Source organism: Falco biarmicus, chromosome 3 (assembly GCF_023638135.1).
Source record: "Falco biarmicus isolate bFalBia1 chromosome 3, bFalBia1.pri, whole genome shotgun sequence".
Taxonomy (NCBI): Eukaryota; Metazoa; Chordata; class Aves; order Falconiformes; family Falconidae; genus Falco; species Falco biarmicus.
In genome coordinates, this window is record NC_079290.1 from 103,782,310 (window position 1) to 103,810,142 (window position 27,833).

General features: G+C 42.6%; 1 protein-coding gene and 1 pseudogene across 1 annotated transcript in view; one reads left to right on the forward strand and one right to left on the reverse strand.

The window, feature by feature from the left end:
- The window catches only part of SLC9A3 (solute carrier family 9 member A3), a 53,060-nt gene extending 42,809 nt beyond the window's left edge, over positions 1-10,251 (forward strand). The window contains exons 11-16 of the mRNA XM_056332179.1: positions 3,186-3,301; positions 3,915-4,044; positions 4,575-4,751; positions 5,329-5,404; positions 7,101-7,214; positions 8,483-10,251. Coding sequence (XP_056188154.1) covers positions 3,186-3,301; positions 3,915-4,044; positions 4,575-4,751; positions 5,329-5,404; positions 7,101-7,214; positions 8,483-8,730 — 861 coding nt within the window. The 3' untranslated portion in view covers positions 8,731-10,251. The remainder of the gene's footprint in view (positions 1-3,185; positions 3,302-3,914; positions 4,045-4,574; positions 4,752-5,328; positions 5,405-7,100; positions 7,215-8,482) is intronic.
- Positions 33-27,355, reverse strand: LOC130146221 (endoplasmic reticulum-Golgi intermediate compartment protein 3-like; annotated as a pseudogene).
- Between the last annotated feature and the right edge of the window lie 478 nt (positions 27,356-27,833).

The window sequence follows — 27,833 nt, forward strand, 5'->3', positions numbered from 1 at the left end:
GTACTTATGAACACTTGTTGACATATTATAGTATTGTTTGGTTTTTTTTTTAATTTAAAATGTAACCTAAATTTGCTATATCACAGGAGATGTCTAAAAGAAAACTATTTTCATTTCTGCTCTGCTTTTTTTCCCTAAATGTGTTTTGAGGCTCAATATCACGTTTGAGTGGCTGTAGTTCTCAGTATTATGTCTGATCCCCAAATATGAGTATATTGTACTTATGTTCTTTTCTGTTGGATTTTACTAAATAACTTTGTTTCTATATTTGTGGCATGAAAAAATACTGTAATTCCAAAGGGATCAAGCAAACTACTGTCTTTCTAAATGTGTTAACAGAGTCTGGCTCTGGCAGAACAGTGGTTCTATGTGATGACAAATCTGATTTGAAGAAGCTGCCTTCCAAATGCTGGGGATATATGGCCAAAGCAGTGGACTGCTATAATTTCATTCTGCCAGATCACAGTTACAGAAAAAAATCGGGAAGAGTAACTTCAATTCAATGGAATCATAACACCTACACTTCAAAAATTAGGGTTAAAATGAGGTACTGCAGATATCAAACACAATCACAGAATTGTGAAGTCAGAGAAACTTAAGACTTGCAACAGGAGAAATGTTTAAAGTTACAGAATAGGAGAAAGTTACTGGGCTTCTGCAGGAGTACAGCTCCCAGACTGGAGCAATGTTAACAAATAGTATAAGAATTCCCAATCTTCTTCAATATGAAACTGGCCACCTTAGTTCAAATCTCAACAAATGTGCAGTGTTCTTATAGTACAGAGGATAGTTTTAAATGGAATAGTTTAAACAGTGATCTTTGAAGTGATAATCTTATCTATGCCCGTAATCTCCAACTGAACTAATTTTCACAGCTAGGTGGTATACCAGTTTTTGTTAATTAAAATAAACACTATTACTACAATTGATACTGCTACTAACAATAATTTCTTTTCTTTTTTTGAAGATGAGCTACAGCCAGGCTGACTTAGTACAGTGAAACATGGAATTTCAAAGATCAAATTCAGAAAATAAAATGAAATTCAGAAGTGGTGTTAATGTGAAAAATGGGGAGTGGTTCACAAGATAAGCAAATACTTCCTTTTGAGATTTTGTAAATTATCCACTCGGTTTTCAGACCATTTGAGCTCAGGAACTAATTTTCTTTCTCCTAGTGCTTTCTGGGTCACACCTCAGAGGAAGAAGTGACTTTGAAGTTAATGAGCATGAGACTCATGCTCAGATTCGCTGCTGAATCTGTTCAGTAGATTCATTACAGTATTCTTTTTCTCTTTAACGGATGCAAAGGGCTCTACAGATCACTAAGCCACGCAGATTTAGCCCCAGAATGTTTATCCAATAATGTCTTGAATCCCATATAGTAATGTCAGATTAATTTAGATTATTAATATTTCAGGAGTTACCTTTTTCATTATACTGTAGTACAATTCATAACACAAGGAAACTGACTTGCTACCCTAGTAAAAATTCTATTGTGTATATTGTGTCTTGCAGAAAAAATTCTATTGGCAAATGTCTACTGATCTGATAACAGATCAGAAATTAAACGTTCTCCAGGTTCTACAAAAGGTTCTTCGGGTTCTAAAAATTGCAACATGCTTTATTCCAGTGGAAATTAGTTATGTTAATATGCCTGATTATTCATGAGTTGTGAATGCTGAAGTCATTCCACCTTTCTCACATTAATATTTGCTTCAGTGATACACTGTTTTAACAACCTTTCCTTCACTTCTGAGATGTATCTTTGAGCTAGATATATGTGAATTACAAGCTGACATTGAAATTTAAGCCATTTCTTCCAGGAGGAGGATCTGCCTCCCCCAGCCACTACTCACTCTCTTACCACCTGCGAAACTGAGGCATTTGAAAAGTGTTTATTTTTTCAGCTCTGCTGTTATGCTGCATCTGTACAATAAACCAGAGCTTGAGAGAGTTCAGTCTGAACCTAAATAAATTCCTTGCAGTTGATAGGAGAAAGCCTAAGCCAGGCAAAATTAAAATAATCCAGAACAAGTGAATAAAAACAACTTAAAATACAGTTCATAACTTCTGGCTAAAATTCTCCACTGATGATGCGGCATGATGTATGTATGAAATATTAAACTTGATTTGAAAAGAAAGTCAGATGCACTTAAGAAAACACACAGAATGATGCTGACCTAGAATTTACTTCTTTTTCTCTGAAGTTTTCTGCCTACAGAGGCCAGAGTGTGCTCCTTAATGCCACTGATCTGATACAGCATGTGCTACTGCAACATGTATGTGGCTTACCACAGCAAAAGGAAACATTTGTTGGATTTGCTTTATGGACATAAAAAGTAAAGTGGATGCAGTACAATTAAAATTTGAAAAATGTAGATAAAATCTCTTTATTTTGCAAGGGGGATGGTTTTCCTTAGTGTATTTTTAATTTCAGTTTAAAATGTAGAGACCTGGTATGTGATCTCTCTCTGCTGAGGTTCGAAATCATAGATGGGTTCAGCCCATGTAACCACGACATCACTTGACAGCCACCTCTCCCTGAACAGATCATGCAAGCAGCAGGGAAAACTGTGAAGACATAAACCTGAGCTTCTCCAGCAGCTCCCTACTGTGACACTGGTTTTAGAACTGAAAGCAAATCTCACCTCTTCATGCCATAACCTCTTTCAAATGGTCTCGTAGACTTCTGCCAGCAGCTAACATTTGCTGCTTCCAGTTTGGCAGAGACCAGAGAACTAAAACATTGTGTCCTTGGAAACACTACTGTGAGCACAGTGGTGTGTAGAGTCATAAAAACCTGCACAAACATCCCGATGTGCTTGGTCTGCAATGCGTTACAAAGTAAAATCCCTGAAAGGGTCTGTGAAGAGAAAAGAGTTGGGGTGCAAAAATGCAAGGATGTAAGTTGCAAACATGCCGAGGCCCAAGTCGTCACTCGCCTCCTCAAAATCATTTTACAGGTGTGAAACGGCTTTTCCCTTACCTTTGTTCACTGGCATAGTCACTCTGTAAAGAAACCATAAAATAAAAAAGGGGTTTGTATTCATTAATGAAATGCAACTTCTCCTCTGCTTCTTGTGCCATTTGCATACAGCAGCCTCACAAATTATCCACATTTTCTGCTATGCATATCACCCTGGGTGTTCACACCTGTAATATGTCTTGTTCCTTTCTGTGGCCAGGGAGAACGTAGGGGTTCCTTGGCATTTATACGTTCGCCAAGTACGGACAACATGGTAAATGTGGATTTCAGCACCCCACGCCCAAGTACTGTGGAAAGCTCTGTTTCTTACTTACTGTAAGTAATGTGGACTGACTGGGGAAGGTTTATGTTGCATGTGAGGAAATGGAAACGGTGTTACAAATTTTGAAAAATGAAAATTATGGGGGCTTCATTCACTACTTTTTTATCTTCAGTTAATCTTTTCTCTCGCATAAAATGGGCATACATACACATAGTTGCATTTTACATAAAAATTTTTGCAGTAAAGGGTGGTAGGACAAAGCAGCTGTTCACGTTAGACTTGTTTCATACACCTTTTGTTCACTGACTGCTATAACCAGGGCTAGATGTCATTCCCTGTCTGCTTCAGAAAAAGTCAGGAGAAAGGCAAGGAAAAACCCCCAAATTTCTCCTTCCTTAACCCTTTCATGATTCTTTTGCCAAACAGATTGTGTATCATGTAAACTGAGAAATTAATGCTACGCTCACCTGAAAGACTAAAACCAATAATCTTTTCACATTTCCCATTAGATACTTGCTCACTCAGTTTAGCTGATTTTGACCTTTCCTTGTTTTTTTAAAATTCATCTTCATTTCTCTCTCTTGTTCCCCATTTTCCTGTTTTTTCTTTCTCTTCAGCAATTACTGATTTTTAAAAGTGCTGTTTGAATATTGTCTTCTTCTTCAGGAGAGAAAAAGCTGGACCAGTTTGCCTTGACATGCAAGCTTTAGAGCAGAGGAGGAAAAGTATTCGGGACACAGAAGACACAGTTGCTCATCACACCCTACAACAGTACCTGTATAAACCCAGGCAGGAGGTGAGAGCAGGAGGCTAGCATGGGACTGTTTTTCAGTCTAAAACTAGGAGACCTTAGGAACCAGAACTTGGGAGAGAGACTTGAAAGGAAAGAACCCATCTGCAAAATCCGCTCCCTTGAGGAGGACAGGCTCTTTGTCTATGTTTTTTCTCATTTAGGAACATACCTCTTTAACAGAACTAGTGCCTGTGATTTCACTGGCAGCAGTGGAATGCAGAACTGGGTCCAGTATAGGTTCTGAAGCAGGAATAAATGGAGAGTGTCAGCTGAAGTGATTCAGACACTTACAGGGAGAGGCTTACTTTGAATGAAAGTCACTCTTACATACTTAAAATTCCTGGACATACACCTGTTTCATGGTGAAGAAAAAGAAAGAAGAATAGGAGTCTCATTAATGCCTTCAGACTAGCCTTTGGTTCATTTTTTTATGAAGTTGTTTACATTTGCATGACACTGATTGAATGCATTGATTCAGGGCTTCCAGCTGTATTTCTAAATAAATGAATATTGTCTTCCCTTCCTGGCCACAGCACAAACACCTGTACAGTCGACATGAGATCATGCACAGTGAAGATGAGAAACAAGACAAGGAGATTTTCCATAGAACAATGAGGAAGCGCTTAGAATCTTTCAAGAGTACCAAACTAGGAATAAACCATTCCAAGAAGCTCAATAAAATCCACAAGCGAGACCGGGGCCAAAAAAGGGTAAAATTCTTTAACAAGGACCCAGATGTAGCCACCTATTATACAAACTAAGGGGTAGGGAGGGCAGGGAGGACTCTGAAGGGTCCGATGTCCTGCATTTATCTCTGCCCTATAGAACTTTATGAACCTAAAGGCCTAAGCAAGAATAGATTATAAACTATGAGATAAGTCAAGGGGCATCTTCTCATGTGCTGCTTTTCTCTGTGCTTTGGGACCCTTCTTCTGGGTAAGAGATCTTTGATCACTTGAAAAACAACAGACCTTGAGCCATGCTACAACACCCTGGGGAGACACTGCAGGGTAGATGTAGCAGGGTAGCACCATAGCATAGAGCATTCCACAAAATTTGCATGAAACTAAGAGGGAACGTACAGCATCCAAACAGCCAAAGTTCCTTGCTCTTCCTGTAGTGAGTATGAGTGTAGGGGGGAAACTAATGACATCCATATTGAGTCTCAAGCAAAGATTACAACAGATTGCAGGGTTAGATTGCTGAACGTATCATTTCAAAGTATGTCACTGCCATTGCAATCTGATGGTGATACTGGTTTTGGTAACTTCATTTGTTTTCTTTCAGCGAAACAGCAGTGTCATACCAAATGGAAAAATACCTTCAGAAAATCCAGTACAAGATTTTACTTTGAAGGAAAAAGGTAAAAAAACCCTCTTAGACCAGTTTCATTAGCTGCATTTTACCAGCTATGTTGTCAATAAAGCATCACTGAAAAATTTTGTTAATACTCAACAGTGAAGCTGGTATTGAAAAAGGAACTTCTAGTTGTAATTCAGAATTCAGAGTAGGGATCTGATCAGTGCCTAAATGCAGTGTCTTGGTTATTTAGAAGTTGTTTTTCTAGGCAGCTGGATGACAAACCAAATTTTAATTGGACTGTTTACTTAAATTTTTAAAAGATCCTATTTAAATTTTTAAAACAAAACAATGCAGTGGCTATAGCATAGATGAATTTTCATCTTCCTTTTGGATAAGCTGCAAAGAGCAACTTTTGCTAACATTTTTCTTTTTCATCACAGCAGGATATGTCTGCTGAGGATGCCATGCCACATAAAATTCAGTAGTTGAGAGGACATTCTGATCTGAGTTAATGTCTATTTGTTTAGAAGGGTCTGGACCAGAGTCTGAATCAGAGCTGATGTTAGGCATGTGCATTAGAACTCAAGGCGAGTGTAGCTTTGAAAGGAACATAGTCAGAGGCCAGTTTCAGCACCCGTTCACCATTCACGCACAAATCTAACACACAGGTCAGCCTTGAAAATATTCTTTGGAGCTGACAGGCCTAGCGAGCATCCCTAGCAAAAGCTGGCTTTGCATGTACAGCCCCAAATTCTTTCATCTTATGTTTTGGCCATCTTTTGGCATCTGTTTCAGTCACACCAAGATGTGATAGGTGCTAATATGTATGTAAGGTAGTTATAAAATAGTGTCACTTAAAAACTGAAATGTGGTTTAAAAGCCACTGAACTAACTTCTTTCTTTCTTTCCCCTGTGTATGCATGCAACCCTTTGATCTCAGAGAGAACTGAAGTAGAGAGGGATTAATCTTTTTCTCAGTATCTCCAAGCAAAGATATTTTTCTTAGATATGTTCTTTGAACATCTATTTGAACATCATGTTCGGAACAATAACTTTCCTTGACACAGGAGCAATACAGGCTGGCTGAATAATATTCTGGAACCTTTTTTACATGGGAAGAGCTTTCTAAATGCTTATAAGTAGACCATTTAATGCTGTCTTCTTAACACTGTGTATAGATGTCACCCTGCACTTAAAAGAAAAGCTTCACTGGAAGACAGTCTTAATGAGTGGTTTAGCAGCTGTTGTAAAACTGATTCTACTGCAGTAGAAGTAGCAATGACCTCACCAGGTTTGAAATCAGTCAGGATACCAATGCTGACTCTGTCAAATGATGAAAATGTAGTGACTGGTCATTGCAACAGGACAACATTTGTGAACCCAAGACCATTTAAGACACGAAACACAGCAGCAGCAGCAGAGGTGCCATGCCATAGGCTGCTTTGCTTCAGTCCCAGGAAAGCAGATCATTCTGTCTTAGCCAGAGTGAGAATCTCTCTCTGTCACAGCACCACATAATAATGCAAGCCGGCAGCCTGTGCTGAGTTTCTTGACGTAATTGGTACCTAAGCTTGAACTCTACATATGTTCATGTTCACATTTCAGTGCTACAATGACTGATTAAATTTTGCCTTTATGTAGATGGTTGTTAAAGGGTACCTTTGATAACTATGTCAGCATCAAACCAGCATGAAAATATTTTCTGTCAGAACTAATACTAATCTCTAACCAGATTGGGACTGTCTTTCTTGTTCCAGATTTGGAGTTCTCTGAATCAGAAGAAAATAACGATTACGAAACTTTGCATCTAGGCAAAGGAGTCGATTTCCTGGCTGATGTGACGAAGCAAAATTTCACAGATACTCCCACTGGTAAAAATACTAATTACCTACAATGTGGGTGTGGTTTTTTTTTCAATTATTAAAAATAATACTAGAAATGTTGCTGATTTAGCCTGTATTTTTTGTTTTGTTTTGATTTGGTGTGTTCTATTAGAAAATATATTTGCTTAATACTTATATTAACAGATAGAAAGATTTGGATATCTGGAGATACGGAGAGCATCAGATTTGCTACTGGTAGAAGCTGTCAGCATGACTACCTAAACCTTGTACTTGCATTTGAAGCACTTTGTTGTGACAAATTTCATGCTTCTTCTTTCAGGCAGGATTCCTTCTCTTAAATTTGTAACTCCCTCAGATCCTTGCAAGCTCACAGAAATCACTGAAAAAGGCAGATTTGCAGCATTCCTGGAGCATTCATTGGACTTGATTTCCATCCCTGAAAGGCTCCTCCAAAATAGCAGACTGAAAGTGTATCATTATATACAACGGAAATAATGTGACATGATTTATAAAGTTTTAAAATTTAGTATTTCTCTTTAGCACTTTTGTATGCAAATTTTCAGCATACCACTGTACACTCCTTATGTAACACAGGGCATGCAGTGAGGAAAACCACTGGTGCCTGTACTCTTTTGGCAGACGTGCTGATACAGCCTTTTCACGGTCCCATTAAAAATTGTCTTTGAGAATGTATAAAGGCATCAGGAAATTGTTCTAGAAGTAAGCGGATGGCAAGATGCAGACCTAGACTAATTTTTAAAATTTCTTTTTCTGTTCAAACACTACAAACTTGATATCTATACAGGCTCTGGTAACTTACTTTTGACCATTCTGTGGCCTGCTTTAGCTCCTTCACACACATCTTGTTCCTTTACGGAGTTGTGTGGATTACGCATTTGCAGTAGTTTTCCATCTATTTTTTTCTTTTTTATGGGTTTGAATTAAATTTTCTGCAGTTATTTTATATTGTGCTTCATTTTCCTTCAGATTTTCTGGACGATTTCTTCTTTTATTGTTCTTATTTTTTTATCTCCAGATATCCCAAAAATAACTGCATATTGATTATAATATACAATTTTTCTCTTTAACAGAAATCCAAAAGGACTAGCTATAACCAAGGTAGAAAGAGCAACTTGTGTGTGTATAATGGTCTGTGTGCTGGCCTAGTCACATCTATACTGGCATGTACTGGCCTATTTTTTCCCCGCTATAGCCATTCTCCTTTTACAAAGCATCTTATTACCAAGAATTTTTTTTGATTAATTGTATTTGTTCACTCATGACCTTTTTTTTAGGAATTGACAACCCAGTATTTTCAGCTGATGACGATCAAAGCATCTACATGAAGTTCTCACCATGGTTGTCTAGTGAAGATACTGTGGTACCATCACAAAGGGCCCGAGTGCAGATCCCATATTCTCCAAACAACTTCAGACGGCTTGCTCCATTCCGGCTCAGCAATAAATCAATAGATTCCTTCCTGCTAGCAGATGGCCCAGAGGACCGACCCAGATCTTTTCTCCCAGAATCAACACAGATGTAATATTTTAAAAGATACCACCTTTCTTTTCAATCAGCCTTCTTATCAGCCCTGACTGCTGACAAGTAAACTTACTTTTCTGAGGGTTTTCTTCTCTTTCCTTCTTGATTCCTTCCTACAACTAAGTATCTTCTGTTTTCCTCCAGCTTGAATAACAAACATATTTCTATTTTCTTTCTGTAGAAGAGCTGTCCAACTATCTGAGGTCCAATGCCTTGCTATTTTTACAGCAGATGAGGGTCCTGCTTTGTTTTGGCTTGAATACTTTAAATGCCAAGAAAATAATATTCCAAATATCAGAATATTGTGCATCCATTTTCAAGAGGCTCCAGGTTTCTTGGTTAGGCAGTTCTAGATGATAAAATTGGTATCTGAATTCCCTAACAGGAATCAGGTAATTGTGATTCAACCCCCCTAAACAGTCTTTCCAAGTAATGTTGTTGCTACTGCATGCATATGTAAGCAAAGTGGTCTGAAGCCCCAGAAGGACAATCTAGTTGCTAATACCAAGGGATATGGTTTGCCCATAGAGCTCAGATGAGTCAGTTAACCCATTGGACTCTATAGCCTTCAGACCTACAACAGAAGCGGTGGGGCTAAACCAGCAATGAGCTGGGCTGAGTGTCTCATTCTTAGCATGCTTAAAATATAATTTTTGACCCTGTTGCTAAGAAGCCTTGAGTCAGTTCTGAACATTTCTCCAGGTTATTTATCCAATGCCCAGGAAGGTAAAATGGTCCCACTGCTGCAGCATAAGTACTCAATGACACTGTTGATGTCATCACTAAATTACATAAGAAGGAGTTTAAAAATGAAGCATGTTTACTAGAATGCATCAGAGTTCGCTTGCACAGGTAGAGATAATTACATAACAGCCAGTCTGTGGAGAAGCAGAATTCCAGTTTTGGTTAGAGCTTTATCCTTAAACTGTGAGTTTATCTTACTCCATACCTTATTTTGAAACCTGAGAAATGCTTAGCTTTCTGATGCAATAAATAACTTGTTGCTAGAGGCTTAAAATTAAATTGACTCTGGGCTTAAATTAATATCCTAGTTGCCCTTTAATTCTTGCTTTGTGGAAGTTTTCCATACACTGAAAAGCAGCCTTCACTTCCACAATCAACATAGTGAGTGCTGTAAATGAGGTGGGTCAGGTCACAATTCAGACATCATGACTGAAGGGAACATAGGGCCCTGCAGGGATCATGCAATGAAATGCAAGTCAGTTTCATCATGAATTCACTTTTGTGGAATTCATGATCACAAATTTATGACCTAGTATCCTCTGTGCATTGATAAATTCCGATGTCCTGATTAAAGACTTGAACAATGAGCAGCATTCCAAAAGGAAAACTTCTCCTTGACACTTATCCACATTAAAATTCTATTCACTTTTTTTTTCCCGCCGGAGAACATTGCTATAAAATATTGGCATGTGACTTGCTGAACATTTTATTGTTAACCTTTCTTCTTTTCCTCTATTCTATTTACTTATTTATAATTGATTTTATTATTAGGAACTGCTATCTATAAGTTCTTGTGCAGGTATCTTTGATACATCAAACTCACTGGTTTTTGACTGCTGTGTTTCTTAGGAAGTGTTTTGGGAAGTTAGATCTCCCAAGCTAATAAGCTTAGACCTTGATTACTCTCTGAATTTTCTCCTTAACAAAAATCTCCTGATAGAGAATGACACTGAGATTTCAATTGAAAGTTTTTTAAAAAGCAATGCAAACTGGAACCCAAGGGTGGGAATGTGAAGTTTCTCTACACAGTCTGAAGTGCACAGAAAACTGATCATAGGTTCTGGTCATTAAGAAATTGACTCCCTGGTGATACCCTCTGCTACTTGATTGAAAAAGCACAGTTTCTTTCAAAAGTTTCTCTAAGATTTCCTTGCTGAGCATCAGGGTTAAATGTTTCAAGACAAATGGTCCAGCTGATGACTCCATCTCCTAAATACCTGAAACAGGCAGTTGTTCATCACAAGCACTGAACTAAGTTTTGCCTCATACACAGCAACGATAAGGAATTTAATAAACTCACTTTGGGTTGTCCAGGAGAGAAACTGGGGGAGGGTACAGTTCCCCAGCAAAAAAAGCCATCTTAAACCACTCACTTTCCTAAGGCTTTCATAAAAATAGCCACAAGCAAGGCCAGCCTGCTAGTACAGAAAGTGTGTATTACCAATGTTTTCATTTGATCATGCTTTCTAGGTGATATGGACCATGATGCTGAAATGACCGAATACTCCTCTTCAGATGACCAGCTAAACCAAAATGAAAGTGTTTCAGTGACCCCCCTGCACTTCTTCCCATCTTGCCTTCAGATGCCTTGGACACAAAACTATTCTTCATTGGAAAACAGAGGGAATATATCTCTTTCTCCTGTCTCTGAGTATATAGCTTCTTGTGACCCAAATGTACCTGATCTCTTCTGGGAGGCAGATACAGATGCGAATAACAAAGAAACAGTAAACTCAGGGTATTGTTCTGAAGTTAGCTACAAGTCAGAGAATTCACAAGAAGAGAATTCTCTACTTATGTTTGAAGGGCTGGAAGACTCTTATATGAAGGAGCCCCAAGAGAAGAAAATGTTGCTTGATGTGCAAGGAAATTACAGATCTGCTGCAGCCAGACGTGTACAAAGCCGACGTTCTTTTCACAGGCCGAAACCTCTGCAACACCCTAAGCTTCAGAAACTAGCATCTCTTCCAGCATCCTGCCATGTCCCTCCACATTCTCTGGAGCAAGAGGAAACACAGTTGTGAACCAGGACTTACCTGAAAGGAGAAGACGAGAGAGGATAATTTGAATAAAGGGCTTCTATAAAATTAGAGAGCAACCTATTGGTTCATGGGATCTGTTCTAGGATGTTTCAGATAGAAAGGGAGTGGGATCCCATGATGTCAGAAAAACTGGAGCTTTTCTGCTGCACTTACATTTTTAAGTTCTCATTCTTAATGAAAGGTGCACAGTAAAGGTGAATTATGCCTCCTTGCTATTTTTTCATGTAGACTGTTACAAAAAATCATTATTATTTTTGGAGGGATAAACCAAGAATCTTTTCAAATGGTAAATCCTTGGAGTTTTCTACATGGAAATGGTTTAATTATGCCATAAATGCATTTAAAGAAATAGGCTGCATTTGCTGCTTCAGTAATGGAACTCAGTATTTCATGATACATGAAATTAATGCAGGAGAAGCCAATGGTTAGCCTCTTGCCTGCTAAGTCTACTCTGATTGAAGTGGATTAGTGCCTTTTGTAAGTGCAAGCTAAAGAAAAATATTTTCCTGCTCTTGAATATTTGTGTCACTGAGTGGGATATTGACTCGGTGGAAAACTTTCCAGGGAGAGGAAAGTCCTGGCATCTTGAAATTTAGTCAAGGACTCCGGGAAGGCCTGCCTTTGTTCACCTTCATTTCCTTTGCTCAGTAGCACTGGAATGAAAGAACATCTGCAATTAGCTCAGAATTTTAGTTTGTGTGGTCACAAACAACTCATTTCATATTCTTAATCAAGCTGCTCTATTTCATCTAGCCTCACTCAGAAGTGTAAATATCTGTCATTTTTACTGCTGCTTTGGAAGACACCTTCCAAATACTCTGTTGGATTATCTTGTTAATTTATGTATCACTTTCAATAGCTGATCAGGATAATGGTCCCTCAGATGCTGTCCCATGTTTTGCCAGATGGTTTAAGTGCCACAATGACTCAGGATGTTGATGGTTCAGAGTATTGTACAGAGGTAGTTTGGCTACTGTGTATGTATATATATATACCTGTTTGTGTCAGGAACTTCGTTAATTTTTTTGTCTCCGGTTTTCTGTTAAATGATAGTAGTTGATTGCACTAGATGCCTATGGCATATGCATATGAATCTGATCTGCATCACCTTGAAGACAGCTGGAGACATCAGAGAAAGCCAACTCAGATGAAGACTAAATAAAAGTGAAAATGCTGAGACCTCTCATGGATGTGTAACACTACATCCCAGCATATACTCCTCCGACCTATCTCTATTTTGCCTTGGATGATTCCAGTCCTGCAATTTTGGGTTGAAATCTTCAGTGGTATAAGTTGCAAAGGTTCTGTGACAGCAATAGAAGATGAGTGCTTACCTGCTTCTGTGATCCTGATGTATACCTTATTTCTGTCAGATATCGGTGTAAACCATATATAAATGAGCTAAGCCAGCTTCAGGGAGGTATCTGAATTGCTTACGACTGGATACAACAGAGGCTTTCTTTGCTAAATTTTCCTTTACCTATAGGAATTACAGGTTGTTTTCACTCTACCTACCCAGGTTCTAGGTGATTCTGTGTCAGGTGTCGAATTTGAGATTTACTCAGACACCCAAAAAAAGTGGAGCGATGTGTGAAAATTTGTGCCTACACCTTTTCCCTATCTTTCTCCTCTTTGCTAAAACTGCCTGTTAGGCTAGTAGAAATTGCAGAGATGTGATGGCAAATGTCATATACAGACCTAGATAGATACATAACATATGCCTTTAGAGACTAGATTCAAAGTACTAGTTCTTTCGATGTCAACCCACAAGCAGCTGCCTGTTTGCAGTCACCTTGGGCACTGACTCAAACCAATGTCCCTAACTGGAAGGCTTCATCACCCAGAGCTGGTCTTGTTGAAGAACGTCATGAGAGGTAAGGCTGTCACCAGTAGGGATGCTAATTTTATAATTCAATAATGTAAATACATCTTTCTGTGAACTGAGTACATATGAACATACTATTTTGGTGAAGTAGAGCATGTTAATGCTGTTCCAGATATTATAATTGGAACAAGTATTTTAGTTATTGGCACAGATATATAACAGGACCATGACTGATCCCAAATATTAGCACAGGTGAAGTGCAATGTGCCAAAATCGAACCTGCAGTCTCACAGCATAATGCTGAAGTACCAAGACCAAAGTTGGCAAGATGCTCATCAGGTGTTGGCTTTGAAATAAACTTTCATTCCTTATTGCTGTTGTACAGAGGTTATTGCTGTGTTGCAGTGAGAAGATGAACCGCACTGTGGGCTGTGTTTTCTGCATGCTTGTTAGAACATTCCTAATCTATTCGTGTACAGGCTACCTCAAGAAAACATTTGTAAATCATCATCAGCAGATGGGAGTTTTCACCAGATAAGTGTTGCACACATAAGAGTATGTAAAGTTGAAAATCACAGGATATAAGACTTTAATGTTCTTGTATGCTTTCATGCTAAACAAGAGAGGATCAATAGACACCACAGTGTTTACAAATACAGCGGTCTCAGTGTAAAATCAGCAGGATCCGGTATGCTTTTGAGAGGGCTGTTGGCTGTAGTTTCATGAAAGAGAGGGGAACATGATGCCATCTTTAACAATGGAAGAGATGGAAAGACAAAGGGCTTAACTCCCCATTTACTTTCAAAGGCCTCCAGGCATTGTCTTGTTGTGTGATCCTAGCTGAACAGATGAAGGACAAAATGGACAATTCTGATAGCAGAGACCTTTCCCTGGAACTGCCTGCATAATTTCTGAGACTTTAATGCCTCTGGAAGATGTTTTCTAGTATAATTGCTTTTACAGCAAGGGTTTGTTTTGCACAGTTTCTCAATTTGAAATGTGCTAAAAAGAAAGCTTCATGTCCCCAGTTTCTATATTGACAACATAGATGTATGTATCATCTTAGCTGGAATATAATGGTTTATAATTCCTTATTTATTTCCAAGGCAATGGCTCCAAATGTCTACATATACAAAAAGCAGGTTATAAGAGTTCATCATCTATCTCACTCACCCACTCCCTGTGTACTTCCACATTTTAGTATGTGTCCTGTGGGTGTGCAAATATTTGATTGCTTCTTCAGTGCACTTTAATCAAGCACCACTAATTTCCATCACAGCAACATAGATCTAGAGCTGCTGAGGATCTGACTGTATGCATCAGCTTCTTTTTTGGCATGTGAATTAGATTAGCATGATCTGTTAGTAAATTGGTTCGCCTCTGGTTAGGCCAGCGCAGGTCTTGCTTCCCTGGCTGAAAACTTGTCTCTAAATTTGCTGACGTGCTCTGTCAAAGAAAGGCAAGTTGGGAATTCCACAGTTGCTGTTTATTGAGCCAGTAACTATGGCCTACCTTGTTGTAAAAGGATGAAATGCAGAAATATTTGACATCTCTTTTATATGTTTTGCTCTGTGGATAAGGTTCTTTTAAACAATGTTTATTATGCTGCACTATGACCTAGCAATGTTAAAAAAAAAAGAAGTGTTGCCTGCATTTGGATGAATTCTGTCTCTCTGAGATGTGAAGCTAGTTATTGAAATATATGAAATTATATTTTACAAATATATGGTCTAGCCAGAGATTTACGTAACAAAGGTTGCAAAATAATCACGTGCCTTAAATTGTCACTCTTTGGAGTGCTGTTGTTTGGAGATTTATGTGTGTACTTTCCAAAAAGTGTCAACTTACTGCATATATTTTTAAACAAGTCAAGTTGTTCTGCTAATTTGTCTTTATAGAAATGTTTTAATAGTATATCATAATGAGAAGTTTGGCAATAAATTGTATCACTTTCGTGGAATCGCACTGCTTTGGCAAATGATTTAGAAAATCATTTATTTAGTACATTTAGAGAAGACTGTGCATACAAGACTTCTGAGAAGTTTGTATTCCTGCTCCCAGATCAGGGTTAAAAAAAGGATAATAGTGTGCGGCTGATAATTCATAGTCGTGGTTTAACCCTGGCCAGCAACCAAGCACCACACAGCTGCTCACTCACTCCCCCCACCCAGAGGGATGGGGGAAAAAATGGAAAGGGATGTAAAACTCAAGGGTTGAGATAAGAACAATTTAATAGGTAAAGCAAAAGCCACGCACGCAAGTAAAGCAAAGCAAGGAATTCATTCACCACATACCATGGGCAGGCAGGTGTTAGGCCATCCCCAGGAAAGCCAGGCTCCATCACATGTAAGGGTTACTCGGGAAGACAAATGCCGTAACCCCCCTTTCCTTCTTCTTCCCCCAGTTTATATACTCAGCATGATATCATATGGTATGGAATACCTCTTTGGCTAGCTTGGGTCACCAGTCCTGGCTGTGCACTCTCCCAGTGTCCTGTGCCCCCCCAGCCCTCTGGCTGGCAGGGCCCAAGGAACCGAAAAGTCCTTGACTTAGTATAAACATCACCCAGCAACAACCAAAGCCATCAGTGTGCTATCAACAGTGGTCTCACACCAAATCCAAAGCACAGCAGTGCACCAGCTACTAAGAAGAAAATTAACTCTATCCCAGCTGAAACTAGGATATTCATGACATTTATAAAATGAAAATAATTAAAAGCAGCAACAGAAGCTGCTGAAGATGAGTCTCTGACAAGCGTGACACTTTTCTGTTGTTTTAGCCTTGCTGCAGTCCATGACAGAATTCCCATGGACCTTATAAACCAGTATTTCCATCCTTAGAACAGGTGTCCATATTTTGTCGACACATAGATACTATCATTACACCATTATTTAAACTTCACATACATGATGGATGATACATAGCGTCTTATGTATAAAGCATCTCAGACGGCAAACTCTGCCATGCGCAGAGCGGCGTTCGCTGCTGCCGCCGCCCGATGAATGAAAGTCGGTACTGCAGCCCTGGCGGGCGCATGCGCAGTGGCGCCTCCCCCCTCGGCACTGCTGGCCGTTAGTACCGGCATCGCGATCCCGCGCTGGCCTGCGGGGTGGTGCCGCGGCGCCTGCTGCTGCCTCCGGTAAGGAGCCGCCGCTGCCGTCCCCCGAGCACGCTGCCAGCGCTCGCTCCGCACGGGAGTACCGAACTGCAGCGCCGCTGCAGCCCTGGGACAAACGCAGCCTGCGGGTGCTCGCTGCTGCAACAGCCCCGCCCCTAGCGAGAAGCCCCACAACCTGGAGACCGCGGGGCTGCGGAGCGGCTGCCCCCCTCTACGGTTTCAATTCCCTCTCGCTTGGCAACGACACGGTTCTGCCCTTGCAGGCCTCAAAGCTGCATGCCTCTGCGCTGGGCCGCTTCTGCGCATGCGGGGCTCGAGCCCCCTACGCGAAGGCGTCAGGCCAGTTCTGCGCATGCGCTGCCCTTAGGTTGCCAGTAACGCTACTGCGCATCCGCCATGAAGGGAGTAACAGCGGGCCTGCAGAGAGGGACTCGGGGGTAACAGCGGGTCAAAAAATGGACATGAGCCAGCAACCTGTGCTCGTAGGGCAGAAAGCTGACCATATCCTGGGCTGCATCCAACGAAAGCATGACCAGCATGTCAAGGTAAGCGATTCTGCCCTCTGACCCCGTGAGACCCACCTGGAGTACTGCATCCGGCTCCGGAGTGCTTGGTGAGGGAAAGACATGGACTTGTTGGAGCAGGTCCACAGGAGAGCCACAGAAATGATGAGAGGGTTGGAACACTTTTCCTAAGACAGGCTGAGAGAATTGGGGTTGTGCAGCCTGGAGAAGAGGCTCTGGGGAGACCTTATTGTGGCCTTTCAGTACTTAAAGGGGGCTTATAAGAAAGGGGGACAAACATTTTAGTGGGGCCTGCAGCAATAGGACAAGGCTTAGTGGTTTTAAACTGAAAGAGGGTAGATTCAGACTAAATAGAAGAAATTTTTTATGGTGAGGGTGGGTGGTGAAACACTGGTAGAAGTTGCCCAGAGACGTGGCAGATGCCCCGTGCCAGGGAACATTCAAGGTCAGGTTGGACAGGGCGGTAAGCAGCCTGATCTAGTTGAAGATGCCCCTGCTTCCTGCAGGGGGGCTGGACTAGGGGGCCTTTAAAGGTCCCTTCTGACACAAACCATTCCGTGATTCTGTAAGCCACCACTGTCATTCCGGCCACTGTGTGTTTATATATACACACTTGAGGAAGTCAAAGTCCTTCACAACTGAAATTTTACTCTGAAAGTTCTGAATTGCCTTGAAATTCTCAAGAGCTATTCTCCAAAATATCCCTTCCAGAGATACCGATATTCAGGTCCTGGACCGAACACCGTACCTGAGGTTGTTTTACAGCAGGGCAGCAAAGTTTTGTAGAACAAGTGAGGCTGAGAGACTGCCAAGACACATTCTCCTCCATGTTCTCCCACAGCCATGTGGCAGCACCTTCAGAAAACACTTTTCTATTCGTTCCCAATAGTTCTAAACCTCTCAACAAAATTTCACCAATGCCCCCCCCACCTTGAAGTAGTGCTGCTGTTACCACAGATAGCAATGCAAAGATGTTCAAAGGAAATGGTCAGAAACACTTGGAAGCTCAAGGTCACAATAAGCAGGAAAAGAAAATACTTTACCATGTACATGGGACTGTTGGAAACTTTTTGCCGGTGCAAAGTGGAAATTTCCAGCTACCTGCAGGAGACAGTAATCTTTCATTAAAAGGCCTGAATCTATATAAACAAAGCAGTCATACTGGTGGTTGGATTTTCAAATTTTTGTTTAAATAAGATAGACAATAAGCAACTCATTGTCATGGGTGACAATACCAGCAAATATTGTCCCAAAGGATATGCATTTCCCCTCTTCCTCACAGGCAGTCATGTGGAAAGCCATAATCACATACCAATGTTGACAGTAACTGTTTTATGCAGAGTATTTTAGTGGACATAAAAATGGGAAGAAGAAGAAATCAAGTCTACTGGGAGGGAACTAACTGCTGCTGTAGGAAATATCAAAAGGTATCACAAGGTATCACAGAAACTGAGTGGAGAAAGTAACTGGGAGGGTGAGCAGGCAGGGTAAGAAAACCCTTAATACAATAAACAAGAGTGGTCCTATGTATGCATCCATGAAAACAAGCTGTGTTCAAAAATAAAGCACTAAACCTACCACCAAAAAAACCCCCACAAAAACACGCACACTCCAAAATCCCCCAAAAGACAAAGGTTATTAAAATTTTAACCCTGAATATGAAAAGGATATGGATATTAGATGCCAGTCCTCCATGACACTTGTAGCAATCATACACACCCTCCCCTGGAAGATTTCAATGCATCAAGCTCACATGCTACATTACACCTTTGAATGTCTGTGCAAACCTATCGCATATGTTAACTGTGGACGTGATGAGAATGGAGATGTGCGAAAGTCCAAGTGCCTAACAAGGGCCCCCAGAAATTTCCCTAGTGACACCCACCCTTGGACCCTCGCTACCCACAGCACTCCCCTTTGAATCTTTCCTGCTCACCACACTTTGTGGCAAAGGGTCCTGTAATGGTTCAGCACCCATGATGACGCTCAAAACACGATGTCTGGCTTCATGAGCAAAAGGGTGGGGTGTATTTGGTTTTGGGTTTTTTTCAGAAATAAAGGATGTTGTCTCCAGGAATAGTACACAAAGATGTAAAAAACCCTCCAGATTTTGAAATAAAGAAGTAAAAAAAAAAAATTAGCCTGGGCCTGACTGCTAGAATGTACTTGGGTACATAACCTGCACAACCAAGTGTTTTGAGCTTGGTAACCTGCCAAATGACAGGGTAGTTACATAGTCATCTGGTGTATCTTTACATTTTCATACACCAGTTGCAAAAAACATCTCTTTAAGCATCTTCAACCTTGACAACTCCAATAGTCTTGCTTCCATTGGTTTTCTAAAGAAGGGAACACTTCACTCCCTCCAGCAACTCTGCTGACAAGCTGTTGCTTACTGTTATCTCCAGCACCCACCGGTGGTCTCTGTTTTCAGACTAGAAGGGCAGGTGGGACAACCTAACCTCAAAGAAGCTGCCTCTCCCCCTCTAGAAACCTCAGTAAAAAGACTCACTAGCTAGATGGTAGAAAAAGCTAAGCTTCTCCAGCCAACCCACCTCCTGAAACAGAGAATTAGCCCCTTCCCACCCTTTTCCTGACCCTCCTACTGAACCCCTCTTACAGGCACAAGTACCTTGCTGAGCCCAGGGATTATTACAGTCCTGTGAACACTTAAAGTTGGAAAAAAAAAGAGCAGAATGCTCCAACTGTGCCTTCTGACGCTCATCAACACCATGCAACAGGGTCACGGCAAAACCCATCTCTCACCTTGTTGACATCCAGGAAACTGTACACTCAGCAGCCCTTGTTCTTCTGCTCTTGCATTTTCTGGCTAAATCCTTCCCTCTTGCACTGCTCTATGCTATCCGGGTTCTCGAAGGTCCAGCCTCGTCACCTGTATGCTTCTCTGACATAGTCACAAGTATTGCAGCACCTGCAAGAGCACAAACATCATCTTATCATCTTTACAGTGATAAAGAGACACTCCAGCTCAGGACTCAAATCCCCGGTGGATTTTATTTCAACAAATCAACGAAGCAAACTCCAGGAACTGGACACTGAAAGGTGGTGTAATGCTCCTGAAGGAGCCTGAGCTTCCTGACATACTTTTTGAGATTCTGGCACAAGGATGCAAGCTGTTTTAATGCAGCGCTTAATTCTGAAGAGGGCTTTAGTTGTCCATTCAGACAGCCAAGTCCATTCTCAGCAAATAAATTTGCTGCAGAAATGACATTTGTTTCTGTGGGAAGTCTCCCACAGTTCTGAGCAGCTTGGAACTTCCCCATGTGAACAAAGCATCTACCTGTTTTTATTCCTCCCTTCCTCTGTTTTTAGGGAAAGACTGCCAACATTGGAGGCAAGGTTAATGGCAAACTTTCTTCATTGCTCTTCTACCTCTGGACAACATCTCGCTCACCAGAAAAAACAATTGTCTGTCTCTGTTCCATGTTGTGCTGGACAAAAAAAGTTGAAGGCTGGAATCGTGAATCCCTCAAGATGGAAACATCTCTGGGGAAGGATGCAACTTGACAGATGTGACAAACTAAGTTACTACAGAGACAATAATAGCAAAGGATAATCCAGAACCTGTGGACTATCACGAATCCATTCTTACACAAGTTTGCAGGTAGAAGCAATGAGAAACACCGAATGACACCCGTCATTTGTGTGAGTGATAGGTGTCTGGTCTTTGCTCCCATAAGGATGCAAAGCCTGCAGCAGAAGCGAGAAGGCAAAGCCATAACCGGGTTTTATTCCGAGACAGCTCACAGAACAGTGAAATAATTTACACAGCTCCACTCTGGACACCAAGTAATCCCAGAAAAGGTTCTGTTTGCTAAGATACAATCTTTGTTCTACTGCCCTTAAACAGGCACGCAGACAAAACAGACAACCTAACTGTGCACGCTCTTAACAATCATGAGTGCAGCACAGGCATACTAAAACACAACAGCTCTCACCATTCTCTGAACAGGTGCCCAAGAGGATTTCACTGCACGGACCTTCATAGACATTTTGGAAAAAACCCTCCAACATGTATGCCACATTAACTGTACTGATTCAAGCACTAAGAAGATGTAAAGGTTACCGAATGTCCTCTGACTCTGCCCCGTAACAGCTTTCACAGCTATCAGCATCCAAAGCATTTGGATCAAGCATCTTTTCTTCTTCTTTCCGCAGTTCTAAGACAAAAGAGGATTCAAAGTGACGAGGCACGTCTAGAAACACTATCTTGTACTTCTGCTCTACACACAGAAACTGTTCTACACATGAAGGAAATTATTTTTTTATCAGAATCTTCACATCCTGCACCCGAAGCTCACCTAAAAGAATGCACAGAGCCTGTTGAGCTGCAAAGTAAGATCAACAAGCAGAGTAGCATTTGTCATCTGAAGAACACCCTCCACAGAAAGAACCAGCCACCTGTAAGCCTTGCTGGAGCACTGATCAGATGTTACTTGCGCAAAGGCTTTGTTAAAACTTTGTCTAAAGCAGACCCAAACAGCAAATTGCAACCGATACAAACAACATTTTAAATAGCAGACAGCAGCGCATAGCACATAATCCTGTCCCAAGATATGTAGGGAACACAGTTATACATTGCTGTGAAACTAGATCACAGTGGGAATCTCCCAAGCGGAAAACTGACACTCAGTTCTCCAGTACAACGATGCTGACAATGCACACGCATTAACCACTGGCTTACTAGAAATCTCCAAGGAATTTCTATCTTTGTCATGATTTTACAATTCTGCAAGTGTCTGTGCCACCTGTGTGTTGAATGTGCAGCCACAGTACAGCTGGGGCACAAACTCATAGAGTTTTATGTTCTTAAATGCAGAAGGCTGCAGAGGGACTCATAACAGAGATGAGAGCTGGCAACAGCTGAAACCTGCCAAAGGGCAAGACATGCCTCCAAAAAAGTCAAACAGGACTTTTGTTTTCCCAAAAACCAAAACAAATACGAAAGGTCTGTAAACTTTGGAGTTCGGAATAAGTGAGCCAAGGAGCTGCATGTCTAAAATTTTCAGAAACATGGGTTCTTATTAGAAGAGGCCCTTTAAAACCAGGCTGTTTCACTCACAAATCCTGAAGGACAGGACCAAGTCTGCTAGATTACAAAAGCCCTCTAAGGCTCACTGTCTAGGTATCACCACACTACCCCCTTACGAGCCTCAAAAAGGTGGCTTCTTGGATAACTAAGGCTGAGGCAGGTGATAAGTGAGACACTGCTGAGGGGACAAAATATTATCGGGACCTTCTTTGTTGAGATTAGGAAGTATAACAGGTGGACAGAAGTGAGTATTAAAGACATCTGTATTAGCCACAGAAAAAAAAAGATATTTTAATTAGAAAGTATGAAATATGCATGAAAATCAATCGTTAACCTCACTTCTTTATGGTAGTTATGATCAAGCAAATAAAAACTTTTAGGAAAATATACCCATTCTTAAACCACTGTATGAGGCTTTTACTTTCTACAGCTTACAACATTCAAACAAGTCGAGAGTACAATTAAGAATTCAACCAGTATAGGTTTGGATCCTGCAATTACACTAAAAGATAATGTCAGGAAGAAGCAGCTTAATAATTCCTATGCTTTGTCAAAGCCATGATTCCTGCCATTTGAAGAACACCTGTACAACACATGGAGTCTTTCAAGATACAGCAACTAGTAACAGCTTTCTGAATGTAATCAGTAGCTGCCTGTCAAGTTGTCTCACAGAACACCCAGAGGTACTGCACACAGCTTAGATACTATAAAGAAACTGCAGTACATAAAACCCCACATGCAAAGTTTCCTGCTGTTAACATGGTCCTCTACTTGCATGCAGATATGCATACAGGTATTCCACATGACGCTGGAAAACTCAGTCCATGTTAAAAGGAAGGAAACAGTAAATAAAAATAATAATAAAAAAATTCAATTCTCTATCGCCATCCAATGGAAATTAATGAGATGACATCTCAGCACAGAATGCAACCTACCATAGAAATCATTAAGCTATTAACTATTTCAATGTAACTATGATCAGGAAAAGCCTCCACATACTACTCAATAATATTTAGGTATGCTTTACTAAATTTAAGGTTAACATTAAAGAAAATGTATTTTTAACTAAGAAATTTAAAGTGCTGAAGCAGCTAAGTGGCAGAACCAGGCCTCGTCCCTAGCGTAGCCCTAATCCAAGGCTGGTTTAAAACCCAGTCCAGTTAATCAGTGGGAGAACAGAGAAGAAACAGATGATCAGTTTGTGCACACAGGTGCTCTCAGGAACATAGGTGTTTATAGAAAAAATTGGTGTATGTGAATAGGAACTGCTCGTTCAAAGACTAAGCACGCTTGAAGGAGCGTGTGAGTTAAAGCGGACAGAAAGAAGATCACAATCCAAGGAGGAGCTTGGAACCGAGGCAGAGACTGGAACCGAGCAGGTGAATCAACTGGAACAGAGTCAGGTGATGGATTCACAGAACCGATAGGACCAAAGGAAACTCCTAAAAACTTCAGACATTGGCTAATGATCTGATAAGCATATGTAAGCTGTGCTGTATCCCTTGGTTCTCTGCCACTCACTGGGGTGGTGGCCCAGCTCTGAGTCGTGACTAAAGCAAGCCCAGCGGTAACCACGTCTGCGTGCATTTTTCCTTTACCAGTCAATACTGCTATAGTTGCCATTTAAATAACTGACTGAAAATCAAGCGTTACTAACAGAAACTGATAATCATAGAGTTTCACAAAAATGGGTGTACTCTTCCAATCTAACTTGCCACACGTGTGGTGGGAATCAAACTAGCCATGTAATTTTTCCAGACAGCAGAAGAAATTGCTTGCTGCATGCAATACAATTTGATTGCTTTCAAAATGCCGCTCCTGGATGAGACTGTTTGCTCCCTCCAAGTTTCTCTTCCTCTCTGTTGATAATATAAGGAACGAGAGTAATCGGTTCAGACAGAGTAATCCCAGTGGAGGCCGTCAACACAAGTAAGGCAGGAGGCCTAGATGTGTTAACAGAGAATTAGATACAGAAAAGCAGGGTTTGACCCCAGACATTACATTTGTCATGCCACAGCCTCTGAATACAGAAAGGCTGCTAAGTGACGCAACAGTAAGAACGCTATCACCACACTTCTGTGACAACAGGAGAAGCTCTTGTACCTAGCCATTGTTCAGCTCTTGGCTTAGTTTAGCCTTTAAGCTTTTAAGAACAGAAAAGTTAAATCTGAGTTACAACGAATCAGCAAATTTAGTGTAGTTCTGTGTATTGGCATGAACTATCTTCCAGAACAGATAATAAGGACCTCACATTTTAGAAAGACAAAGTCAGGACAGTATTACCATTACATTGCAACACTACCAGAATCGTTCCCAGTTTGTATTGAAGTACAACAGTAAGTCATAACATGTAAAAAAACACAGAGGAGAGGTTTATGTAGCCAAGGACCACTTACTCCAACTTGTAACTGATAAATCAACTGAAATCTATTAATCAGGTATGCATTAGCACACACAAAGCAAATGTAGTAAGATGCAAGTTTAGGCTTAAGGGTCAAGTCAGTGGAGCCTTCCCTGGAGAGAGGCTCTTTCCTCTAACCAGCTCGTCCCATTTGTCAGCCTCCTAGGATTTAAAGATGCAACCAAAGTCAAGTTTTGCCAGAGCAGCTGCTTGATTTCTAGTAGGAAAAGCCTGTTCACTCAGCAGCTTTGCTCCTGAAATGCATGAGTCCTTGTCCCAATTTCAGAGGGACCAGGCAAAGACTTGCCTCGCAAAATTACTGAGTATAATATATATATACACACACAGAGAGAAGCTTGCCTGATCTGCCAGTGTAATAGATTTGTGTCCTATAAACTCTTCAAGAGTTTGTGGTGTTTAAAACGCTGTGAATTCAGCCGTCCCTTGTTCCCATGAATATCATAGCAGGCATATGGTGATGGAAAGGCTATGAGAGGATCCATCCAAGAATGGCAGAATAGCATCTTACCGTATCTCTTGGCTTCTGGAGTCACATGGTTGGCGGCTTTATCCAAGTGTTGTTTAAACAGCTTGTGCTCTACATCCTGCTGCTGCTCTCCTGTTACATCCATGGCATCGACATTCAAATCTGAAAGCAGTGAGCAAGGAAAGCGGTCTAGGAACACACATTTGTTATGGCCTGTGGCAAGCAGAGGAAGTGAAAAGACAGAATCTTTCAGCCAGCAGGGTAAGAACTTACCAAACCGGAAGAGTGTGTACGACTAGGGCCAAGTGACCGACAGGGAATAAAACACAAGGTGCAGCACGCTAAATGGCCTTCCCAGGTACGGGGTTTGGTTTGGTGTCCCAGAAGGACCATTTCCAACTTCCAAGAAAGCATTACCCTGAAAGGTAGACACGCTTAATAAGGCAAAAAGCCAAAAGCAAAGCCCTCAAAGCCCGGAAACATTCTTGGGAACACAGGAGTTAAGCCTAAAATTGGTTGAAAGCTGCCTCCTACCTCTTCCCCCACCACCTTTCCCCCTTCAACATCAGCACATTTCCTTGTGATCCCTTTTCACAAAAAAAAGATTGAGGCCTGTGGCATCAGCTTGGTACCGAAGCACCACGATGCGCTTGCTGGCTACATGCTCTTTTAGAAGGCTGACAGCTTCTCTGCACACAACAGCAGAGGCTTCCAGTCTCTCTGGCTTTCCCACACCCTGTGAAATGTGAGGAAGGCAAAGACTGATAACATCTCAGGGGGTCAGGAGGAAGTCAAGATGCACTACATCTAGAGCCTAACGCATTACCCAAAGGAATTACCACAACAGAACAAGAGGCAGGAACGATCGGTAGACAGGCAGATAAGATGCATGGCAATAATACCCAGTCAGACTTGAAGGACTTCCAGTCACTTCATCCCGCAACTTTGTTTTGCATTTAGTTAAAAGGTAATCAGATTCTTAATGCTCATTCTGCCTTTATAACTGCTGGAGAAAGGCTAACACGTGGTATTGGCATTACAGTCAGAATTCAAGTACCCAAATCACGGCAAAGCTGTGCCTTGTCAAGTGACTTCCAAAGCAGGCTCTCGAGCCTTTCAACAAGACAGTCAAATCTGGAGTCCCAAAGGAACTCTGTGCCAGCTCTGTCAGTGCGACTGAGCTCTCTGACAAAGTACACCACCATACAGAAATGTAAGTGGGTTTATACCTCAGGCTCATTTACAATGTAGAAAAATACTGCCCGACTGGACGTGCTGGTTTAAGTGCCCAGCAGGCCTGGCTGTGTAACCACGAGGCACCACCAATTCCGCCCTGTCTGCTTCCCAAGCAGCAGCGCAGCACTCGGAAGCAGCGGGCACACAGAGCCTGTGGGCCCTTGGCAAGTACAGAAGTTACCCCTCTGTGGTCAGCAGTCCGACTCACAAGCCCAAGGCATACGTGGAAAAGTAACATCTAGAGTGACCTTCAGTTTAGCTCCCCTTGATTTGTCAACGTACAATTCCAGATGAACCCAGGTACAAAGAAAAAACAAAAGAGCCCCATTTCACTGGGAAGCAACCCAAAAGGCCTCTTCCCCTCGGCTGCTCTGACCAAGGAGCTGACTGTCAAGACACAGGATCAGCAAGACACCTCAGCTGCTGCCTCCCAACCTTCCCCGGTAGTTAGACGCTTGCCCTTTGTAATACTTTTTAGAGAAATCAGCAGTCGGGGGCGAGCGGTGGGGATTCCACCGCCGGCTTTCCTTTCTTTCTCGTCTGCTCGCAGAGACGGGAAGAGGCTCCTGAGCCACCCCCCTGCGACAGCGTTACCGCAGGTCCCAAGGCAGCCTCTGCGGCCCGCTGCCACGGCCCGGCCAGCGGCTGGGGGAAAGACAAAGCCCCGCGCAGAGCTGCGGCGGCTGCCCGGGCACCCGGAGGCGGCGGGGGGGCGGCAGGGCGCCGCGGGCCGACCCCCCTCCCGGGACCCGCCGCCACAAGGGAGCACCGGGGCCGCTCCGCCGCCGCTCCTCGCCTCCTCGCTGAGGTAGCGGCGCAGCTCCGAGAAAAAAAAAAAAGCAGCACCGTGATAAGACCGCTGACCACCGTCACTGCCGGGGAGACGAGAATCGCCGGCAGCCCCACCGGTCCCGGGCCGGGCCGCCTGCCCGCTCACCTCAGCCCGCCCGCCGCCAGCACCAGGCGCTCCCTGCCGCGGCCGAGCGCCAGCCCGCCACGTCCCCTCCAGCCGGTCGCTGCCCGCCGGCCACGCCCGGGCTCGCCCACCGGCCCCCGCCCCGCCCTCAGCCCCACCGCTCACCCAGCGCGCCGACGCACGTCCCGGCCCGAAAGTCTTCCAGGCTCCCGGGGAAGCCCCGCACAGCCACAGCCGCTCCAGGGTGCCGCGCGGGCCGGAAATAAACCCACGTTCCGGGGCCGGGCCGGGCCCGCCGCCGGCCCCGCCCCCGCCCCCCGGCCCCGCCCCCGCCCGCCGGCCCCGGCCCCTCCCCGCCAGGCAGCGTGGCCGGGAGCTGACCGAGGAGGGGCTGGGGCTCCTGGTCTGCGCCGGGGCGGGCGGGGGCTCGGTGCCGTCGCGGGCTCCTCTGAGCCTGCCGGCCCCCGAGTCTCTGCGGGGGCCGCCCGCGGGGTGCGGGCTGTGCCGAGAGCGGCTACCTGGGGGAGGGCGGGCGGGGAGAGGCAGGCGGAGGAAAGACCCCTTCTCCTTTGTCCCACCTTCCAGCCCTGCCGTATACTCTGCACCCCTTCATTCTGGTAACACCTCACTTTCCCGTCACAGGGAACGGCTATGAACTCAAGAGGTTAAACCGTGCAACAGCTCATAATGGCTTACTTGCGCAGGGGAAAACCTTGTATGAGCTTTTCCTAAGCCACACATTCACACCACTCACTTTT